The sequence below is a fragment of the Pinus tabuliformis genome, chromosome 1_2 (assembly GCF_031772625.1).
Source record: "Pinus tabuliformis cultivar Carrire ecotype Pingquan chromosome 1_2, CPIR1, whole genome shotgun sequence".
NCBI classification, from domain to species: Eukaryota; Viridiplantae; Streptophyta; class Pinopsida; order Pinales; family Pinaceae; genus Pinus; species Pinus tabuliformis.
Window position 1 is genome coordinate 391,486,866 of NC_142298.1, and position 24,135 is coordinate 391,511,000.

Here is a 24,135-nt window from a genome sequence, read left to right on the forward strand (position 1 = left end):
TCCACCAAGTGGGTGCTTGCAAAGCAATAGGGGGTTGGTGCCTTGAATAGGTTGGTGCCTACAAATAGTGGGAGTTAGTGCTTGCAAAGAAACGAGGGTTGGTGTCTTTTGTAGATGGGTGCCTACAAAATGTAATGTAAATTAAATTCAGTGTTTGCATTTACATTATAATTTTATAAAATATTAATTCCTCCTCCCCCTCCCCCTCCTTCCCCCTCCCCTAGTGTTTTCCTAGTTTCCAACCAGTTGTAATTTATTGATTGTGTGTCTGGGAACCTATTTGAGCCTTTATTGACCAACCCAAGCCTTTAGATTGAGCCATAAGAACATTTGAATTCAAATCGAAAACCAATTGTAATTTATTGATTGTGTGTTTGGGAACCTATTTGAGCCTCTATTGGTCAACCTAAGCTTTTAGATTGAGCCATAGGAACCTTTGAACTCAAATCTTGAAGTTACTCTTTAATCCACCCTAAACCCTAATTCTTATTCTTATCCTTGGATGGAAATTTTGTTAGAACCCTTAGGGGGCACTTAGCTTTAGGTGAGTGGGTTTTTTGATCCCTAAGACCTATTAGGGAAGCCTCCCTTTTGGAATGAATCCATCACTAAAACAAAGGGAGTTGTTGCTCAAGCAATAATGGTGGCACACCCATTGTTGCACTTGATCTAGGTTGCCTAGTTAGACTCTGCTTAGAGTGCTAGATTTTGCTATAACCATGTGTGATGCTTTGGGATTGACATGTACCCTTGTAATAGTGGAGATGACAGGGGCACTAGCATACCCTTGTAGTAATGGAAACGACAAGGACATTGTAACAACAAGTTGTTACCACAAAGATTAACCCCATAGTAAAATATGAGTAAATTTCCGTTGTGGGTCAATGTCATCCCCCTAGCAAGGATATCAGAAAGCCTAGATACATGGGCTGTTTCGGTTTTCTTCCTGATATGATTAAGAAGATGGCATATCTGAAACAAATGGATATATGGCCCATATCTAGGTCCAATTTGTATCCAATAAGTGATACATCATATCCCAAACCACCTTCTGACTAATCCAATAACTTAACTGCATTATGAAGCATAAGCAATACAGCATATCCCAGACCTCATCGTGTCTTATTTAATAACTTGACTGCATTATGAAGAGTAATTTTAAAGGCACTTGCAACAAAGTGGCTTCCATATCAATTGCATGCAATAATTTTTATTGTCATAACTTATCTCATATGGCTATTGTCAATTGCTCCTAGTGTTACAATTTTTGTGACTTATACAAGAGTTTACTACCTGACTTCAATTTTGTTGTATGAAAAATACAAATGGTTTTTGCCATTAAAGGCAATTGAGCATTGAAGAAATTTCAACGCAATGGACATTGAATCACTGAATTTAATTGACACTTGCACAAGATTCAGATTTTGATCCCAGTGCCTAATCACTGGCCTACGAGATGCAAACATAAACCTCTCTGAGACACCCGATATTTTTCTCCATGATACAAGAGAGTTTTTTGCCTGACCAACAACAGTGCCTACATGTTCAGTGGATATCTTGTTACAATATCTCAATTAACCTCCTTCCATTATTACATCGAAGCTCGAAATATTTCGTCAAGAAATGTATTCCTATTTACTGTTTGGGTGATGTTATAAAACATCTTTTGCAAGTTCCATCCAAGGAATTGGTGAGTAAGAATAAATTTCATCATTTAGTTTGTGACAGGCGCCACTTTATATTCAATAAAAGCTGGTATTACATATTTGTCTTCATTGGTAATATCGGAGTTCTAATATTGAAGATAAGATGCCCTTAATTGTTTGTTAAGTCCTTCTACGACCATCCTCGATTTGGCATGGTCCCTTCAGATCCCTTTTTCATACAAATTATCTTTTTGCTATCACCATTGTGCATTTCAATATCATTTATGAGAGTATTAATGTGCCCAATTTGGCATGGTCCCTTCATAATCCTTTTCATACAAAATAACTTTTTACTGTCACCATTGTGCATTTCAATATCATTGATGAGAGTATTAATGTGGACAGAATTCTCACAAACAGGGTATGTCACTATAGTAAGATAGCTTGCAATTACAAGATAGGCAGGGACTCTGACCATCACATGCCTTGTGTTTCATAAATAATAATGAAATTACATTCAAGAGATCCACTCATTTCATCTAAACCTGAGAACCATTCAGGAAGTGGCTTTGCATTGTGCATAGCAAATCTTAACTGAATATTCAACTAAACATCTCTGCTTGTTATGTGCAGTAAAATATTTTACATGGAGCTCTGAAGTCATACTTAATTAGGTATTCATGCTAACAAAGGGGAAGACTAAGAAACCGAGGACTAAATAATTCAAAGAGGGCTTCGATAGTGTCAGCTTTCAATCAATCAACATAGAATTAGAGACCTTCCAATCAACACAAGGTATGTGGAGCCTTTCTGAAAAAATAGATGAACACTGTACCAGCTTATATGCTGGATTAGGTATTCCCTTCTTAAGAGGGCAGTAAAATTGTAGCTTGTTTTAGACTGGGTTTGGATGTGCTGGAAAGCCAAATTGATCCTTATACAGAAGATACGTGATAGCATTTTTCTACAGTTCAATACTATGAAAATCCATAGAAATAAGACTACATAAAACCCAAACTTCTCGGTAAAGAAATGAATTCAAGGAATGGTCCCAGAAGTTCTATACAACTAAGTATAAATCTCAAATACATAAAATACAAAATGATTGAAAATATCCTCTTCCTTGATCTGTCATCAGAAATGCCATTCCTTCTCTCCATTCAGTCCACTCTTTATTGCTTATAGAACCCACTTTGCTGTGGAGGGTAATACTCCCCAGATGGAGATATATGGTAAGGAGGAGGATGAGAACCAGCTGGTGGTGGATGTGAACCTGGCATAGCATTATAGTATGGACCTCGCCAACCTGGGAAAGGTGGCTGGCTGTAGTCATGGGATACTGATGGTTGTGGAGGCACCCCAGAGGAAGGATGGTAAGCACTGGGAGCTTGTGCATAATACGGATGTGGTTGCTGAGAATTTTGAGGACCTGAGTAGACATTATGTGGTTGAGCAGAAGGCGATGATGTGGAATATGGTGGCACTGATTGCTCGGATGTACGATAATAAGGTGGGTGTGTTCCTCCTGTCTGCTGTCCATGTTGTGGATCTGGATGTGTCGAAACACCTGGAACTGCTCTTTGCGTTGACTGACCATGAGATGAATAATTAAAACCAGGCTTGCTATTATTAAAACTAAGCCCAGCCAATTGCCGCTGAAGATCCTCCATCATATCACGGCACTGAATGTTGCGTGTCATGACAAAGTCACTACACTGCTGCTTTAAATTGGTAATTGCATCCTGGTATCATCCACAATGTTAGCAAGGTCATGAAAGGAGAAACAACTGATCAAAGAGATAACAAGCATAGAAGTTCAAATATAAGAGTGTAAACAAATTAACTTTTAAACTAAAAATATGAAGGGAAACCAATAGCAAAGAAATACACATTGACAGAACAGAAAAGAGACTTACAATTCATCAAACACACCTTGCTAGCCAACAAAAAGTAATTATAATTGCAGCTGAGTCTCAGCTTAAAACATTGATAGATAACCAAGTACTTAATTAGTGCGGAAAACAAGGTCTGAAATTCTTCTATTCTTTAACACACATTCATGTAATCAATGGTTTCACTACAGAAATAATCTATAACATCCTAGTAAAGATAACTGGTCCTTAAAAGGGAAGATCACATAAGCCAAAGAAGCTGTGGATTTGGTCCAGGATATGGTTTGATCAATCAAGCTTTCCTCGGTGCATTTCATGCTTTTGAACCAGTAAATATTTTTCAGTTAAAATGTCATGAAGCATCCTCACAACTAAAAGCATATGTGCCCATTAAAATATATTACATATTCCTTTGGCAAATCTGATGCATTTCAAAATCTTAAATTTTAAATTTAATCGTCAATGTTGATTTCTTGTTCCATAAATCAAATGGCATAACTATTCTTAGGTGTGGTGCATTTCTGGTGACTCAATCTGGGTCAGCAGAACAAAACTTACTGCCCCAAGTTAATGGGGCTGCCAAGAGTTCACCTACCCTCATGTAACTGCCCCCATTAGTTCTTCTCTGTAACTTGTATTTCTCATGCTCTTTCATAGACAAGGCACCATATGTAGATAGATAGGTCAAATGCCCCTCAAGTCATCAAAATAACCAAACGATTTAGAAGAATTATTGGTGCTGTTAAAGTTCGCAAACTAACCAAAAAATAAGGAATTACTGATGGTAAGTCAAATTACTACACCTTCAAGAAAGTATTGATTAGAAATATCAATCACACGGTGTCAAAATTTATTGATCGTGTCCACTTATCCTAATTTCATTTTACAAATTTGTAACATGGAGGCAAGAGGATTTTGATTACAATTAATTATATTTTAATATTTTATCCATTGGCAAAGCTATAGCTTGAGTGGTTGAGAGGTATGAATAGCAAGCAGGAGGTCTCAGGATCAAGTCCCCACATTGGCTGCCTATGTGTATGTGGGCCTCACTAATGTCCCTGCTTAGTGTACAATTGTCTACATGGCTGGCTTTACATTGGGTACCATCCCTGGAATGAGAGGAAGTGCCCATGGGTTTCCCAGGGATATATTTTCCAATAAAATATATTAATAACTCAATCCCTAAAACGATACTAGCAATTCAATACAATGAAGAATGACCCATAAAGAATACTTCAAAAAAGCACACATTTCAAATCATCGATAAACCAATAATATTCCAGGAAATTGACATGAATGTAAAGGAAAATGATACTGAAGAAATATAATGATTATCAAGGCCTTCACAGCATATAAATTTATACACAGAAGCATCTACCTCAAGGCTTGAATAGAAATAAATACAACTTACCAATAGACAAAACAATTAGCTAATACTATTAACCAACAGTTCTCATCAAAATCTATGGCTTCTAATTTAATGGAGACTGTTGAACTAATCAATATACTGTTAAATAGTCTTTCCTGTTAACTGCCAGAGATGTAGCCATCATGTCATCATTTCTTCAACATGTGGCATCACAAGTACTTGGAGAGAAGCATACTCAGAGCAAAGGACCAAGCAGGTTTCAGAAGAGAATATGAGATTATTAATCACATCTTTAAAAATTTGTGCAGCAATCCTCAAAATTCTCTTGTTACTTTCTGGACTTTTAAAAGGCCTTCGACTATGTTCCAATAAACTCTTTGTTTCAGAGATTGCGGGATATTAGTATATCCAAGCCTATCGAGTCTCATTGTTGCTATAGAAAGGTTCTGTGAGACGGTTATAGCTGATCTTCATACAGCTCAAGGGCTTTCGAACTTTATCAGCAGTACTATTGGGGTTAAGCAAGGATGCGCCCTATCCCAGTACTATTGGAGGAATAAATTAGGGAGAATACACATTATAATGGTGGTTGCCTTTTATACCACATCTTGATTACATTACTTCTGTTTGCAGATGATGTGGTCCTCGTAGCCAATTTCATCAGAACTGGAAGCAGCCAAGGTTCAGACCAGCACCAGACCAGTGTCCAGAACCAGCCGGACAACCAGGTTGAAAAACTGGTCAATTAAAAATACATAAAATATGCAAATTATATGCATACACACACATCAATGTACATTGTAAATCCAAACCATTAAACCTTAGTTCTGGGAAACATCAACTTCCCCCACCCCAATGTTTATAGGCCAAAAATGTGTTTTGAAGCTTCTGGAAATGTTCAAGGGAAGTTACAAGATTTGGAACCATGCCCCAAAAAGCCAGACCAAATTTCTTGTTGAAAATTAGCAGCTATGGGATGAATTTTCTTGAATAAAATTTCATTTCTGACCTTTCTAGAGTGACTTTCTAAAAATAGAAAGTCGTGTCTATCTTTGCAGCCATGACTTTCCAAAAATAGTAAATCACCTTCCATCAATTCATAATCATATATAGATGATGGAAAATCACTTAACTTGTCCTTAATCAATCTCAATTATTTAATTTTTAATTTTATCATCAATATTATTATTATTATCCTTATGATGCTAAAATAATATTATTAAAAGAGAAATACATGTCACCTCTTCTACTTGGCAGTCAATCCACCCCATGGTTCTCATACCTCTCTCACTCTCTCTCTTTATGGTGTAAGTTACTCAAGGCATGCATACTCCCTCTTGATGGCATGAGTTACTAAGTAGAGCGTACCTCCTTTATGACATAAGTTACTCTCCAATTTTGGCACAAGTAACTCCTCCTCAAGGCATAGGAGTTACTCCCTCATGAATTTGACGTCCTTGCTCTTCCTATATATTTGTGTCTCCCATCCTCACTTGATACACTTGTGCTTGTGAAAAGAGAATTTGAACTTGAGAGAAAGAGAATTGGAGAGGTTAGAGGAAGACTGAGAGAGAGAGATTTGAAGAGCAAGAGCAGATCTGGGAGAGCCAAAGTGATTCAGTGCCTGCATCAGCTACTACTATCAGAGATCTTTTTCAGATTTGGATGAACTTCTTCATTCTTTCATTGTACTTTGTATCTCTGTTGAAGAATTGATTTCTAATAGAAGAAGAATCTGGTTGGGTTTTCCCTTTGTGGGTTTTTCCCTGGTCATTGACCTAACTTCTCTGTGTCTCGTTGAGTTTTTGGTTGTCTTCTATTGTGCATATGGTTTATATGGTTTATGTTCTACCTACAATTACTTAAATTATATTGCAGCATAAAGAAGTTTTGGATTTAAGTGATTGTAACAGCATAGAACCTCTGATTTTTAACATGGTATCAGAGCTTTGGTGAAGACAAGCTCAAGAAGACTAGTGTTGCTCCAGCCCATTTTCTGCTAGAAAATCTCTTGTTGTCCACTCCATTTACAGCTCATTTTCTGATAGCTGTCCACTCCATTTATAGTTCATTTTCTTCTTGTTGTCCACTCTATTTGCAGCTCTTTTTTGCAGTCCATTTTCTGCTAATATATCTCTTGTTGTCCCTTTATTTGTTGCTGAATTTTTGAGCTAATCAAGATGTCTTCCTCTTACTTTAAGAATGAAGAAAAGTTGATTGATGTTTCAAACTTCTTCCGTTGGAAGGCTAGATTAGATATTATCCTTGAGGAACATGATGTTCTTGAGTATGTTGAGGGAGAGATAGCAGAACCAGCTAAAAACTCCAATGTTGCTATCAAAGCCAAATTCAAGAAAAGAGAAGTCAAGGCTAAAAAGATTATCCTTGACTCTCTTGGAGACCACCTCATCACTTTTGTTGCCAACCTGAAGAAATCCAAAGAAATGTGCGACAAACTGATTGGAATGTATTAAGTGAACAACTTGAGTCAAATTCTTGCCTTGAAGAATCAACTCAAGGATATTAAAATGAACAGAGGAGAGACCATTCAAGCATACCTCATGAGGGTATCAAAAATAAAAGATCAGTTGTTAACATCTGGCGAAGCTGTTCCTGACAAAGAACTATTGTTGATTACGCTTGGAGGTCATCCTTCCTCTTGGGAGACTTTGATTACTACTAGCACAACAATGATGAGTTTCTAGGAAAGCGTGGTCAAGAAGAAGCCAAAATGATTTCTAGAGGGAGAATTCCCAAGCATGAGGGAGAACCTACTACCTTTGTTATACAAGGCAAGAAGAAGAAGGGAAGGAGAGGAATTCACTATTCAAGAAAGTTTGCTCCCAACAGTGCCTCTTAATGGACCAGAGACTTATCAAAAGTCCAATGCTACAATTGTCGCAAGCATGGCCACTATGCTCATCACTGTTTAGAAAACAAAAAAAATCAAAATCCAACTTCAACAATCATTCCAACAAATATGATTATAGAAGAAGAAGAGAAGCTCCTTTTGCTCGCAGAGGAAACTACCATTCTCCAAGGAACCAAAGGTATGATAATAGTGCAGCTGAGACTCAATCAGAGTACTTTCTTATTTCTGCTCTTTCTAGTTCATCTTCTGCAGATTCTTGTAATAGTTGGTTGGTTGATAGTGGTGCTTCAAAGCACTTTACTAGTTACAAAGAAGTACTCTCTAATCTGGTTGAGAAGGAGACAGATTTGAAGATCATTCTTGGAGATAACTCTACATATCCCATAAAGGGATATGGTTCTGTTTCTTTCCATTTGGATCAAGGTAAAACTTTCACTCTTTAAGAATTTTTATATGTACCTAGTTTAAAGAAGAATCTTGTGTCCATATCAACTTTAGAAGATAAAGAAATTAAAGTTGTTTTCATAAATGGTAAAGTTCTCACTTGGCCATCGAGATCCAACATGGGAGATGCCCTCACTCTGGGAACTAGATGTGAAGGTCTATACAAAATCAATGGAAGACCTATCCATGCACTAATACATGACAACAATTATCAAAGTGAACTTTGGCTCTGAAGGTTTACTAACTTGCACTACAAAGCATTACCTCATATGAGAAAGATGGTTTCCGGAATGCCAAAAATCAGATTTGATCATGATGGTGTTTGCCAAGGGTGTGCAAGTGGAAAGCAAGTGAAGGGACCATTCCCTTCAAGCAAAAGTAGAACTAATCAAGTATTGCATCTTGTACATTCTAATTTATGTGGACCAATGCCTATAACTTCTCTTGGAGGTTACTTGTATTATATTATCTTTGTGGATGATTTTTCTTGCAAAACATGGATTTATTTTCTGAAAAATAAAAAGCAAGCTTTTAAAATGTTCAAAGATTACAAAGCTTTAGTAGAAAAACAAACTGGAAAGCAGATCAAAATCTTCAGATCTGACAATGGGGGAGAGTTCACTTCCAATGATTTCATTGACTTATGCAAAATTAGTCAAAATCATAAAAGAGACCATTGTACCATATAACCCAGAACAAAATGGTGTGGCCGAGAGAATGAATAGAACTATCATGGAAGCGGTCAAAGCTATGTTGCATGATCAAAAATTGCAAAAGTTTCTATGGGGAGAACATGCGAACAAAGTTGTCTATGTCCAAAATAGATCTCCTCATCGTGCCCTAAACAACAAGACTCTTGAAGCAACAAGCCCGAAGTTGGGCACTTGAGGATCTTTGGTTGTCTTGTCTATTTCCATATCCCAAAAGGGAAAAGGAACAAGTCAAAAGCTTTAGGTACGAAAGGTACATTTGTTGGTTATTGTGAGAAATCTAAAGCTTACAAAATATACATCCCTGGTCAAAGAAATATAGAATTTAGCAGAGATGTAACATTTGATAAAGATGAGGCTCCTAGAAAAACAAGAGACACTCCTCTTCCTCCTACTAATGTTGATAGTCAAGATGATGTATTTGAAATACAAGGAGATCCTGAAGCTAAAACTGATCTTGCTAACGAACCCATGGAGCCCATGGATCCTTTGGATCCTCCTCCATGTGATCCTCCTTCTAAAAGGAGACCTTTTGTTAGTTTGTGTAGCATCGGAGGTGTTCTAGTCTCGAAACTTTGTGGAGAGGCAAAAACACAGGAGTTCTCCATAACCCATAAATCATTTCTGGAAATTCCCCCTTGAAGTGTCTCAATTAGATTATTAGCCTATTTTTCATTTAAAATATTTCCTAAGTCTAAAGTTAGGAAAAGTGGCTAATTAATCACAATTAATTGTGTGAATTATCTAGAAAGTCACACATATCAACTGGAAAATAATCTTAGCCCTTGATTAAGTTTTATTCTTGGTCGTTGGAGGTCTAACAGAAGATTATAAGAAGAAGTTGATGGCTAGATGTAGAACACACACATGAGATTGATTTCCTTAAGCAATTCGATTTCCAGAGAGCAACAGTCGTTGTCGGAAGAGTTCGAGCCAAAGAAGGGACGCAGAGAGAAAGGGCCAGAAACAGTGAGGTTGGCGGAAGATTTTCCAAATCCGGTGAGTACTTTGTAGAGAGGCCGAGATTTTCTCCAGGAGGTTGCGCAGAAGCCTCAAAAGGGCAGTTTGATTTTGTTGGAGGGGGAGACGTTTTCAGTTCTAACGGCCAGACGACTGGAGAAGCATTTTCTTAGTCAGCAGCAGGCAAGACGGCTAGATTGGCAGTCGATTTAGGCAGCACATGTAATAGGCAGCGCCAGAGTGACTCAGAGCCTGCGCAAGTCAAATTGGATAGCTAGCTTTTTAGGGGTAGTCCAGGATTGCTTGAAGTGAGGGTAATTTCCCTCAGATAATTTTTGGCAATATTTTCTCTACAGGATTTCCAGTTTCCAGCATCTAGATTGTACTCAGATTATATTATTGTTGCCTAATAATAAAAACCCTCGGCTGTTGCACTGGTTTTCCCAAGTTGGGTTTTTCCGGGGACATTTGTCCAAAAATAATTGTCAATTTTTATGTGCGCTAGAATATTTCTCAGTGTCCAGCGCTATTAATTTCTGCAGTAATTTTGTGAAGATTGCAATGTGTTTATTTCGTTGTTGTCGTAGCAATAAACTGCTAATTTAATTAATAGTTATAATAAATTAAACCAGTTGTTGCAATAGGATTTCAATAGTGAAATTTTCACGTGGTATTAGAGCAATTTTGATCGAGTGAGAAGCTCAAAAGTGAAAGACAAAAGTCGCCCAAATTCAGAGGGAGTCTGGCAGCACGATTTCCAGATCTGCGCTGAGGTTGGCTTAGCAGATCGCACTGTTGGGCAGAGGGTTCAATTTTTCCAATGTAGGTGGCAAGAAAAATTCACAGAGCCTAGGAGAAGTTCCAGCAAGCAGTAGCGAATATGGAAAGCAGTTCCGGTGAAGCAAATCAGAAGTTCGCTGAGCAGATTCCTTGCCTGGACGCAGAAGGGGTTTGCAGCAGTAGAATCAATGGCGGGTGGAAGAGAAAGGCACACGCAGAGAGAAATTTCTCTCAGGGGATTTCAAGTTTTAGAAATTCGATTTTCCAGTCGCAGATTGGCAGAAGTTGTCAGCAAAGTTTCTCACTCCAGAAGGGAGTGCGTATAGCAGATCCAACAGCCCAGCAGCGGGAAAGAGGGAGATTTTCGACCAGATTTCGAAATGGCCACAGCTGGGCTTAGAGATCAAGATAGGTTGGAGGGAGCCTCCAACTTTGTCATCTGGAAGGCAAGGATGACCTTCCTGTTGGATGAACATGGCCTGAAAGCCTATGTGGACAATGTGGTGCCAGTTTCTCAGGATGCAGATCAGTTGAAAGAGTAGAGGAAGGAGATCGCGAAGGAGAAGAGATTGATCCTAGATGGGGTCCAGGGCCATGTAGTCTCACATGTGGCAAAAAAAGGAACGACCAAGGAAATGTGGGATGCTCTCGTCTAGCTATATCAGAACACTTCCGAGTAGCAGAAGATGTTCCTACAAGAGAATCTGAGAAGCATCAAGATGATGAAGGGTGAAGGCATGGACTCCTTCCTCACCAAGATTCAGGAGGTCTGTGATCAGCTTGCAGCCATTAGGGAGGCACCTCAACCAACAAAGATTGTACATTTGGCATTGAACAGTGTCTTAGAGGAGCGGCAGGTGTTTGTCTAAAGTATCTTGGGTAGAGACACATTGCCTAGATGGGATAGGATGTGGTCCAACCTATAGCAAGAGGAGTTGAGGCGTGCTCTGTTGAAGAGTACCATCAGCGGGAACAGCAGCAAGGGCACGAAGGGTGAAGAGGAGAGTGTGGCCCTAGCATCAAAAGGCCCCAGTCAGGGACAAGGGGAAAAGAAGAAGAAAGACCTATCTAAAGTCAAAAGCTTCAAGAGTGGCAAGCTTGGCCACTACAATACGCAGTGTCCTCTCAGGAAGAAGGACAAGCAGGAGAAGTAAAACCAAGCGGTAGCGTCCGCGGAGATAGATAAATTGTCCTCCAGGAAGGAGGAATATTTCGCTATGTTTGCAGCGATACCTCTAGGAGAGAGGTGGGCCGATTTGGAGCTATAGTCCCAGAGTTGTAGAGATGGGCAGGGTCCATTGAAGTGTCCTCTTCATGGATCATTACCTGGCTACGGGGCCCACATTATTCATTAGCAAGATGGATCAGTGTCAGTGTTGCAGTCAGATATCCGAATGACAAATGCAAATTAGTGGCAATCAAGTGCTAAGGAGCACAATGCAGAGTTGGCAGCAATATAGAGAGTGCAGTAGCTAGTGGTAGCCAGATCTCAGGAGACAGATGCAGCAGACACAGTTGATTTAGTATTTAGGACGCTTCTAAATTGTAGTGATTGCAATTGCAACAGCAATAGATGAGGGGGAATTGCAGTGAAAATGCAGAGTTGGGAACAGTATAGCAGTGTCAATAGCAGCACAAATGCAACATCAAAATTGCGCAATGGTTGGTGGGCAGTGGCAGGCAGTCACAGTGGCCATACATGAGAAGCGTGACAAAAGGGTGATACAAAGACAAGGTGTTGTAGCAGTGGCACAGCACTAGAACACCTTCCTCGCTAAGAGGGAGTGTTAGTTTTTGTAGCATCAGAGGCGTTCTAGTCTCGAAACTTTGTGGAGAGTCGAAAACGCAGGAGTTCTCCATAACCCATAAATTGTTTCTGGAAATTCCACCTAAAATTGTCTCAATTAGATTATTGGCCTATTTTTAAATATTTCCTAAGTCTAAAGTTAGGAAAAGTGGCTAATTAATCAGAATTAATTGAGAAAAGTGTGAATTATCTAGAAACTCACATGGATCGACCAGGAAATAATCTTAGCCATTGATTATGTTTTAATCTTCGTCGTTGGAGGTCCAGAATATTATTAAAATAATTTGATGGGTAGATGGAGAACACACACTTGAGATCGATTTCGTTGAGCGGTTTGATTTCCAGAGAGCAACAGTAGTTGTCGAAAGAGTTTGAGCCAGAGAAGGGAAGCAGAGACTGAGAGGGGCAGGGACAATGAGGTCGGAGGAAGATTTTTCAGATTTGGTAAGTACTTTGCAAAGAGGCAGAGATTTTCTCCAGGAAGCTACTCAGAGGCAACGCAGAAGCCTCAAAAGGGCAGTTTGATTTTGCTAGAGGGCAAGACATTTTCAGTTCCAGAGGCTAGGAATAGTTTCCAAAGTGTCGGAGAAGCATTTTCGCGGTCGGCAACAGGCAGGACGGCTAGATTAGCAGTCAATTCAGGCAGAACCAAAGAGACATAGAGCCTGTGCGGGTCAAGTTGGACGGCTAGCTTTTCAAGGGCAGTCAATTGTTGGGATTGCTCGAAGTGAGGGTAGTTTCCCTCAGGTAATTTTTGTCAATATTTTCTCTACAGGATTGTCAGTTTCTGGCATCCAGATTGTACTCAGATTATATCACTACTACTTAATAATAAAAACCCTCAATTGTTGCACCAGTTTTCCCAAGTTGGGTTTTTTTGGGGACATTTGTCCAAAAATAATTGTGTCAATTTTTATGTGCGCTAGAATATTTCTTAGTTTCCAGCGCTATTATTTTCCACAGTAATTTTGTGAAGATTGCAGTGTGTTTATTTCGTTGTTCTCGTAGCAATAAATTGCTAATTTAATTAACAATTAGAAGAAATAAAACCAGTTGCTGCAATAGGATTTCAGTAGTGAAATTTTCACACCTTTATAGCTTCGTGACAGTGTTCAAGATGTTGATAAACATGTTGCCCCCAGAGGAACATTATGAGAGAGTAAGAAACCTTGTTGGTTCCAAAAATATGTTGTGGCCATGAGCAACATTATTCAAGTTGAACTGTGCACTTTTGAAGAAGTTGTAAAGGCCCAAGTGTGGAAAGATGCAATGGCTGAAGAATATGAATCCATCATTCATAATGATGTATGGGAAGTGGTTCCAAGACCCCAAAGTAAAAATATTGTATCTTCTAAATGGTTGTATAAAATTAAACATGGTGTTGATGGCAGTGTTGAAAAATATAAAGCTATATTTGTGGCTACAGGTTTCTCTCAGAAAGAGGGAATAGACTTTGACAAAAATTTTGCCCCTATTGCCCGTTACACCACCACTTGATCTATTGTAGCTCTAGCTGCTAGCCAAAGATGGTCTCTTCACCAAATGGATGTGAAGACTGTTAAAATTGGCAACTAGGGCCAAACTCCATGTGGGTCATCTTATTTATGGCAGCTGATATTTTTCTTGGATCCCTCTCATCGAGAGGTGTAGGATTGATCTAAAGATCATCCGATTCCGATAAGTATTCATGGAGTTATGAATTTATTTGCATTATAAGACAATTCGTCAAGGTCGCCCTGCAACCAAATAAACCCCACATGTGCTCAACGTTTTAGTAGAAATAGAGGTGGCCTTCAAGTCATTTCAACACAGTTGGGATCTCTTCCTCTCTCTACTTGTCTTTGGGTTTTAGTAGGAGGAGAGATCCTAAGGAATAGCATTGCCCTGATCCAGAGGGCAGAAAGCCGGAACTACCCGTAAAGCCGGAAAAGCCGGAACTACCGAAAAAACCGGAACTACCGGAAATGCTAGAAAAGCCAGAACTGTCGGAAAAGCCGGAAATGCTGAAAAGTCGGAATTGCTAGAAAAGCCGGAAAAACTGGAAAAGCCGGAACTGTCGGAAAAGCCGAAAATGCCGAAAAAGATGGAACTGTCAGAAAAGACGGAACTGCTGAAACTACCGGAAAAGCCGAAAAAGACAAAAAAGACGAAACTACAGGAAAGGCCGAAACTATCGGGACTGTCGGGAACAATCGAAACGGTCAAAACAGTCGGAACTACAAGAATTGCCGGGAACTGCCGAAACAGCCAAAGCATCTGTCTCCGAAGGAGAGCAGCATGCAAGGGACAGCTAACTAACATTGGGACAGTTGTATGGTACTTAGCAGCAAATACACCAAGCATGCAATGTTACAGTTAGCATGCAAGGGACAATTAGCATGCAACAACAAGCATGCTAGGGACAACAAGCAAGCAAGGGACAACAAGCAAGCAAGGTGCAGCCAACACATAGGTCAAGATGGCAACATGGTGCAGCAATGGCACATAATGCAGTATAGTGATGTGTACAGTCATCATTAATGAAGCGTGATGAGATGCAGCATAGTGATGATGGGTGCAACATGGTGCAGCGCAGTGAGGTGCAACATGATGACGAAATGCAGCACAACGATAGGTGAAGGAGTCACCTTGGAGAATTAGTTGAAGCAGCATGTCTTCAACTGATCTCATGTATCATCTTCTTAGAGATGATCTATGCTCTTATCTAGATAAGTCAAAGTGTTGACTTCTGTTGTAAACGTACTCTCTCTCTCTCTCTCTCTCTCTCTCTCTCTGTTGAACTATTGAAGAACATATAAGAAGAATTGATCAAGGGTTTCCCCACATTGGGGTTTGTCCCTGGCTAGCGCCACATCTTATGTCCTCTTGTCTTGGCTTGTCTTCTGTGATTTATGTTTATGTTCTATCTGCAGTTTACTTTAATGCTGATGTGATTGCTAATCTGGAAAAGATATGGAGCTAACTGTGAAAATTGAAATAAATTGCTCTAAGCATAGAACATACCTAAAATTAACATGGTATCAGAGCTGAGGTGAAGACAATGCCCAAGCAAGAGTGAAAGAGCAATCACCGAAGACAATTGAGAAAGGACAAAAGGATCAGTGGATTCCTAATCCCTCTTCAAAGTCACCAAGGGTGAAGTCGAAGCAGAGAATATTATCAAAATGGCGCAGCGGGATATGGCCTACCTAAAGATCACTTATTGGAAGATCGGATCTCAAGGTGGAAGGAAAGGCAGATAACTAGTTTGGCCATTATGCGAAGGAGTGTCCGGATGGCAGGGACACATCACTTGATGATGATAACAATCATTCCAGGGACATCTTCAATGATCAAAGGAATGACAGGTAATGCAGGTCATCAAGGAAATGGCCAACTCTTCATAAAAATCAAATGTTGTTTCTGATAAGATAAGGAAGCATTATCTTGTATTGGCCCTCTCCTTCACATTCTTTGGGAATCTGGCTTATAGATTGTAGTGCTTCAAGGCACTTCATCGGATAGATGGGTGCACTCTCTAATTTGGTAGAGATGGAAACAATTGTGGGATTATACTTGGAGTCGATGCCACCTATCCCGGAAAGGGTGTAGGGAATGTTAACTCTCAATTGAATAAGGGTAACTCGATTCATTTACAGAATCTCTTTTATGTACCTGATCGCAAGAAGAACCTAGTGTCCATCTCGGAAATGGAAGTCAAAGGTTTCAGGGTGGCATTCATCGATGGAAAGGGATGTCTGAATTCAAGTAGAGCATGAAGGTACATGTCTGAGATGTACCAAAGGAAAATCTTATAAGGGGACCATTCCCCTCATGCAGCAGGTCCACAGGTTTGGAACAACCAGAGGACTTTGAGATTCATGATTGGGAATCTCATGTATACAGGTGGAAGAAAGCCCTCTATGGCTTGAAGTAAAACACGTCGGGCGTAGTATGAGAGGATTGATCGCTGTCTGATAAAGCTGAGATTCACTAGGAGTGAAACCGATCCAAACCATTACTCGAAGGTTGTGGATGATAGACCTCTCATACTAGCACCTTATGAGGACGACCTATTTCAGACAGGTGCAGACCTTCTCATTTGCAGAAGTAAGAGGGAGTTGGATTCCAGATGTGGAATGATAAACTGCAAGCCTGTGACTAACTCGAGGATCTTAACTTTCAAAAGTTATATGGTAGTGATGTTGGACCAGATTTGGGAAATGCCTCTGAGTTTCATAAACTCATTCGCGTTGATGTTCTTGGTGAACTTCCGTCCGGACATATGTTTTGCAGTTAGCATGGTGAGCTCATATTTGGCTGAGCCTCACTGGGTTGGTGCCAAGAATCTTCCGAGATATCTTTGGGGCACAATCTCTCATGGATTGAGATACACTGCCGAAAATATGAAACTGCATGATTATTCGAATGCTAACTAGGCAGGCAGTGTGGAGGATCACTAGAGCACTTCTCAGTGTTGGTTCTCTTTGGATTATGCTTTGATATCATGGATGAGCAGGAAGCAGAAGTCAGTGGCTATAAGCACCGCCAAGACCGAATACATAGCTACGAGTATGATCTCGTGTGACGCTGCATGGTTGCAGATGCTCTTAAGTGAGTTGTTTGTACACATGATGAATACCATTGTGATTCTCTGTGACAACCAGAGGGGGGATTCGATTATTGAGGAATCCCGTATTCGATGATTGCTCCAGCAGATAGACATCAGATACTGCCTTATCTGCGATATGGTAAGTCGATAAGCGAGGAGGCTCCATCACATTGAGACTGATGTACAGGTTGTAGACATTTTGTCAAAGCCTCGGGGAAAGGTCAAATCTGTGACTTTTCGGAACGACTTGGAGTCGTTGAGAGACCTTCTTATAAGGGTCCTGCATGTTGCATGCTTTGAGCTCTGGGAGCTCTGGGGGCTTGGGATGCTTACTGGAGCAACATACGACCACAGGGCAACTCACCCTCCCCTGGTGGTGCGCTATGAACAGGATGATTAGTTCTTCTGTGGGCCGGGATGATTAGTTCTCCCGTGGCAACTGTGGAACAGGATGATTAGTTCTCCTGTGGGTCGGGATGATTAGTTCTCCCATGGCAACTGTGGGCTAGGATGATTTGTTCTCCGTGGCGACTATGGAACATGATGATTAATTCTCCTATGGGCAAGGATGATTTTTTCTCCATGGTGACTGTGGAACAGGATGATTAGTTCTCCTGTGAGCCAGGATGATTAGTTCTTCATGGCATCCACTAACAGGATGATTCATTCTCCTGTGGACAAGATGATTAGTTCTCCTGTCGAGACATCCTACCCATGCAGTCTAGGACTCATGGGAAGTACCTTTCATTTGATCAATGAGCAGGGAAATGCGGATAGGGACCATAGTAGTACTATCAATAGACGCATCGTTGTATCTACCGTACTCCCTATGCTAGGATGACCTCCATTGATCTGGGATCAGTATGAGTGGTTTGCGACACTCTCTTGTGACATTGATCTGGGATCAATGAAACTAATTTGGGATCAGTATGAGTGGTTTGAGACACTCTCTTATGATATTGATCTGGGATCAATAAAACTGACTTCGGGTCAGTAAGAGTGATGTGACACACTCTCTTCAAATCAAACTGACTTCGAGTCAGTAGAGAATGGTATGAGACATTCTCGATCAATTCTTCTTCTTCATGGTTCAATAGAGCAGAGCTCAGCAGAGCAGTGCAGGGCACTGATGGCAGAGATAGTATAGTCGGACATATGGATCAACGGATGGAGTTCTCCCTAGTTGAGAGGGAGTGTTAAAATTGGCAACTAGGGCCAAATTCCATGTGGGTCATCTTATTTATGGCAGCTGATATTTTTCTTGGATCCCTCTCAACGAGAGGTGTAGGATTGATCTAAAGATCATCCGATTCCGATAAGTATTCATGGAGTTATGAATTTATTTGCATTATAAGACAATTCGTCAAAGTCGGCCTGCAACCAAATAAACCCCACATGTGTTCAACGTTTTGGTATAAATACAGGTGGCCATCAAGTCATTTCAACACAGTTGGGATCTCTTCCTCTCTCTACTTGTCTTTGGGTTTTAGTAGGAGGAGAGATCCTAACGAATAACGTTGCCCTGATCCAGAGGGCAGAAAGCCGGAACTGCGCGAAAAGTCGGAAATGCCGGAAATGCCAAAAAAGCAGGAGCTGCCCGAAATGCCCGAAAAGTCAGAGCTGCCGAAAAAGCCGGAACTGCCGGAAAAACCAGAAAAGCCGGAACTGCCGGAAAAATTCGGAAACGCCAGAACTGCAAGAAAAGGCGGAAATGCCAAAAATGCCAAAAAAGCCAGAACTGTCAAAAAAGACGAAATTGCCGGAAAATATGGAAAAGACAGAACTGTCGGAAAAGCCGGAAATGCCGGAAAAGCCGGAACTGCAAGAAAAGCCGGAAAAGACAGAAAAGACGGAACTACCAGAAAAGCCGGGACTGCCGGGAACAACCGGAACTGTCGGAACAGCCGAAATTGCCAGAATTGCCGGGAACTGCCAAAACAGCCGGAGCATCTCTCTCCAAAGGAGAGCAGCGTGCAAGGGATAGCTAACTAACATTGGGGCAGTTGTATGGTACTTAGCAGCAAATACACCAAGCATGCAATGTTATAGCTAGCATGCAAGGGACAACTAGCATGCAACAACAAGCATGCTAAGGACAACAAGCATGCTAGGGACAACAAGCAAACAAGGGACAACAAGCAAGCAAGGTGCAGCCAACACATAGCTCAAGATGGCAACATGGTGCAGCAATGGCACATAATGCAGTATAGTGATGTGTACAGTCATGATTAATGAAACGTGATGAGATGCAACATAGTGATGATGGGTGCAACATGGTGCAGCGCGGTGAGGTGCAGCATGATGACGAAATGCAGCACAACGATAGGTGAAGGAGTCACCTTGGAGAATTAGTTGAAGCAGCATGTCTTCAACTTATCTCATGTATCATCTTCTTATAGATGATCTATGCTCTTATCTAGATAAGTCAAAGTGTTAACTTCTGTTGTAAACGTACTATCTCTCTCTCTCTCTGTTGAACTATTGAAGAACATATAAGAAGAATTGATCAAGGGTTTCCCCACATTGGGGTTTGTCCCTGGCTAGCGCCACATCTTGTGTCCTCTTGTCATGGCTTGTCTTCTGCGATTTATGTTTATGTTCTATCTACAGTTTACTTTAATGCTGATGTGATTGCTAATCTGGAGAAGATATGGAGCTAACTGTGAAAATTGAAATAAATTGCTCTAAGCATAGAACATACCTAAAATTAACACTCTCAGAAAGAGGGAATAGACTTTGACGAAATTTTTGCACCTGTTGCCCATTACACCACCACTTGATCTATTGTAGCTCTAGCTGCTAGCCAAAGATGGTCTCTTCACCAAATGGATGTGAACACTGCTTTTCTGAATGGCTTTCTTAAAGAAGAAGTATTTGTGGAGCAACCACAAGACTTTGAAGTACATGATCCAAAAACGCATGTATGTAGGCTGAAGAAAGCCCTCTATGGTTTGAAACAAGCTCCAAGAGCTTGGTATGCTCGCATAGATAGCTTATTGATGAAGCTTGGTATGCTCGCATAGATAGCTTATTGGTGAAGCTTGGTTTTACCAGAAGCAATGTAGATCCAAATCTTTACTTTAAAACAGTCCAAGGTATGTCTTCTATTTTGGTATTGTATGTTGATGATTTATTTCTCACCGGTAGTGAACCTCTTATTCTCCAGTGTAAGAGAGAGTTAACTTCTGAATTTGAAATGAAAGATCTTGGTTTGATGCACTACTTTATGGGCCTAGAGGTATGTAGAAAGCTGGTGAGATCTTCCTTTCTCAAGGAAAATATGTTGTCAAACTACAAGAAAAGTTTGGCATGACTGAGTGTAAGGCTATGAATACCCCAATGGAAATGAATTTCAAGAAGCTTTGTGGTAAAGTTCAAGACCTAATTAGGCTAATCCTTCGGAGTACCATCAGCTGATTGGGGCATTGATGTTCTTAGTGAACACTAGACCAAATATATGTTTTGCAGTCAATACTCTAAGTCAATACATGATTAAGCATGCTTATGCACACTGGATTGTTACAAAGCATGTGTTGAGGTGCCTACATAGGAGCATCAATCTTGGATTGAGATATAATGCCGAAGATGTAAGGCTACATCGATATTCCAATGTTACTTGGGAGCGGGAGCGACCATTTTCAGAAGCTCCCAGTTTGGGAGCGAATCCAGGAGCGATTTTTTAAAAATATATATATTTTTTATATTTTTTAATTTTTGATACATATATGTCAACAAAAACATGTAGAATGATGAAATAGACATAAAAAACATAAAAAAAACATAAATTGATCATTGAACCATATCACATCAATCATCTAGAAATTATAATCGTCATCAACCATGTCCACAAGTTAGTAAAATACATATTACAACTGCAACATATTGAGTCTTATAAATCATGATTCATCAAATTCAATATTAAAGTTTCAACTTCAAGCTTTCAGAATTGAAAATTCAATAACATTTATCATCATTGATCACCAAAGTTGTACTTGTAAGCCAAGTTTAACCATTACAAGAAGTAATATCGAAGATACTTCTAAGTCCTAACTTCTAACTGTTAACATGATATGAAATGTTAAAAATTTATAAAATGAAACATGAATAATGAGATGAAATGAAACAACTTTAGTCTTTCACAAAGCATCATATTCATAATTCACAATCATTACCAATGAGTTATAATTGCCAAGGCCCAACTTCAAACTTCAAATTTTCATTGTCACAGTGATATAATGTTTACAAAAAATATCATAATGTCATAATGATATGAAAGAGTCAAGAGTCAAGGACTCAAAACTCAACAGTTATGAAAACTAAAGTCTAATAGAAACTAAAAAAGACAAGTAAACTGTAAATCTACAAGTGGCCCTTGCCACGAGAGTCTCCAGGAGTATAAGTAGGTCGTGGTGGTCTTCTAGGAGTCTCCCGCACAGACCGACGACCAGAACTAGAACCTCCACGCGAGGATGTCGATGGAGGTGGCGACAGCAATGGAACAAGACTCGGGCCTCGAGCACTGCTACTGGATGGTGGAGGTGGAGGTGGCATGGCTGCTGCAGCTGCTTCATTTTCATCCCGTACAAGCTCCTCTTCTAGTTCTTCAATATGTACAATGCCATCCTCCAAATTGTCGTCCTCAGGGTGATTGTCCCAAATTTTATATGTGGGATCTTCATTAGCCCGATCACAGTAATGGCTCAACAACCTCAAGTTGTAGTGCACATAAACCAAGCTTTCTGCTCGGTTTTCGTTGAGTCTCTTTCTTTTCACATTATGTATATAACTGTAGGTGCTCCAACACCTCTCTGCAGAAGAAGAATTTACAACCTGTGAAAGAACTTTTTTTGCCAATTTTGGCAAAAGTCCGTGACCGCCATATGTTTCCCACCATGTGAGAGAATCAAATTTATCTTTGTCGTCCATTGCATGGAAGTTACCATACAAACCACTGCCACTGAAGTATCTGCCTATTTCAAGGCGCACAGCTGCACATTCCTCCCTGTCAGGCACCAACTTTTCTAATGCTTCCAGATATCCTCTAGTTACCTCTTGATCTAAATGGGGTTTGGTCCTAACACCACCCCCTGCTGCAGGTTGGCCCAACCAAGATGCTGAGTAGTATTTTGGCGTAAGGATATACGCCAAGCAATGTAGTGGAAGGTTAAGCCTATTCCACCGTTCACACACACAATCATGAATCAGTTTGTACAAGTTGGGATCTCTATTATGAACAATGTCTTTTATTTCCCCCAACATGGTATCCATTTGCTCATACACCTCGCCAATCATTGGTTTGTCTGTATCTGCAAACCGAATCATGTTATAAATTGGCTTGGTGAAATCCAATACCTGCCTCACAGTTGTCCAAAACTGCCCATCAAGAGCGGCCTCCTCCACCGTTTCAAAATCTGCCATGTCAGCTACATTTGTAGCCCTTTCCTTCAACACCTGCCAATGTGGACTTGATACCATGCTAGCTAATGCCTCTCTTACCTTCAAAAGGCGCCTGAAGGTGAGGTAATAGCTACCAAATCTAGTCCTCGCAATCTTCAGCGACTCCAATCTCGAGTGATTGCGGAAAAGGCCATGGGTATTGCTATGATTTGTAATAAATTTTATCATTTTTTTCCTTTCTTGTACAAATCACCAATCCATTGGTATTGTTCATTTTTGTTTTTGACAATATCATGCAACAGAAGGTTCAATGTGTGAACCAAACATCCAGACCAAAATATGTTCGGGTATTTATCCTCAATAATTGCTCCCGCTGCCTTACAATTAGGAGCATTATCAGTGATGACTTGGATGACATTGTATGGGCCAATACGCTCAATTCTTTCAAGTAATGCTTCTGCAATGTTGATAGCGGTCTTGAACTTGTCTGAGTAATCATGTGCAGCTAGAAAGATGGGGCCACTAACAGACACAGCAAGAACACTTATCAATGGCTTGCCTTTTACATTTGTCCATCCATCAAATACAATGGACACCCCATTGTCAGTCCAAGAACTTGTCATTTTATTCAAAGAATGTGATATTTTTGCTTTTTCATGATCAAGGCCAACAGTTCTTGCCTTGTCATACCCAGGGCTCTTGTATCCTTTAGGGGCATCATTTATGGCAGAAACCATTTCGTGCCAATAAGGTGAGCGTAGAACATTCAATGGTATCCCACATGCATAGAGGAACCTGTAAACTTTTGAATCCACATCATTCCTACACCCCTCATCAAGGAAATTTGATATGGTTCTACGCCTTAAAGATGATGACCCTGTGCCTCCATGTCCATATCCACTGCCTTGGGAGGATGCTGAAGGAGTTCTTTGTGATTGTGAGCTTGGTTCAAAGAAACCCCTTGATCTTTTTGTTCTGTATTGGGCGTCCTCCTCTTCCTTTATGTATTTGGCTCTATCTGCTGTTGACACCGCTGCACAAGTTTTGATTCCTATTTGTTTCTCTCCATCCCATGGCCTTTTCCCGCAGAGGTGTCTTCTAGCACGGGTGTATGAGCCTGTGTAATCAGTGTTGCAATGGGGGCAATGAAATTTAGTGGTTCCAACCCCTCTCCCTATTTCAGCCCTGTGAACATATTTCCACAATGGAGTTTGGTCTTGTTTAGTTTTTTGAGGGTCATGTTCACCCTCCTCCACCTTCTCCTCACTGGGGTTTTCACCCATTTGACTTCCTCCGGCTTCTTCATCCACCTCTTCAGTTTGAGGCCCCCTCCGTTTCCTACTCTCCACCACCATAATAACCATAAAAGGGACCAGGAAGAGGAAAATGCCAATAAATATCCCCAGATCCATGGTGTTTGATGTTTGTAGGGTTTTGAGTCTTGAATCTGCAAATTAATTTAGTTTATTGGGATTAATTCATTTAATTTATTAACTTAATTTAAATACATGATCTTTAAACTCAAACAGCTAAATTAAACTAACCAAATTAACTACCTAACCAGCTAAACTAACTAAATGATTAAGTTACTTACCTCTGCAGGCTTGCTCCTCGCTCCTTGGCACTTGCTCCTCGCTCCTCAGCTCTGGCTCCTTGCTCCTCAG

At 40.3% G+C, this 24,135-nt stretch overlaps 1 protein-coding gene across 1 annotated transcript in view; it reads right to left on the reverse strand.

Annotated features, from left to right (window-relative positions):
- Positions 1 to 2,425: 2,425 nt before the first annotated feature.
- Positions 2,426 to 24,135, reverse strand: part of LOC149206012 (Endosomal targeting BRO1-like domain-containing protein) — a 131,664-nt gene continuing 109,954 nt past the window's right edge. Inside the window, exon 8 of the mRNA XM_089395256.1 lies at positions 2,426 to 3,388. Coding sequence (XP_089251382.1) covers positions 2,819 to 3,388 — 570 coding nt within the window. The 3' untranslated portion in view covers positions 2,426 to 2,818. The remainder of the gene's footprint in view (positions 3,389 to 24,135) is intronic.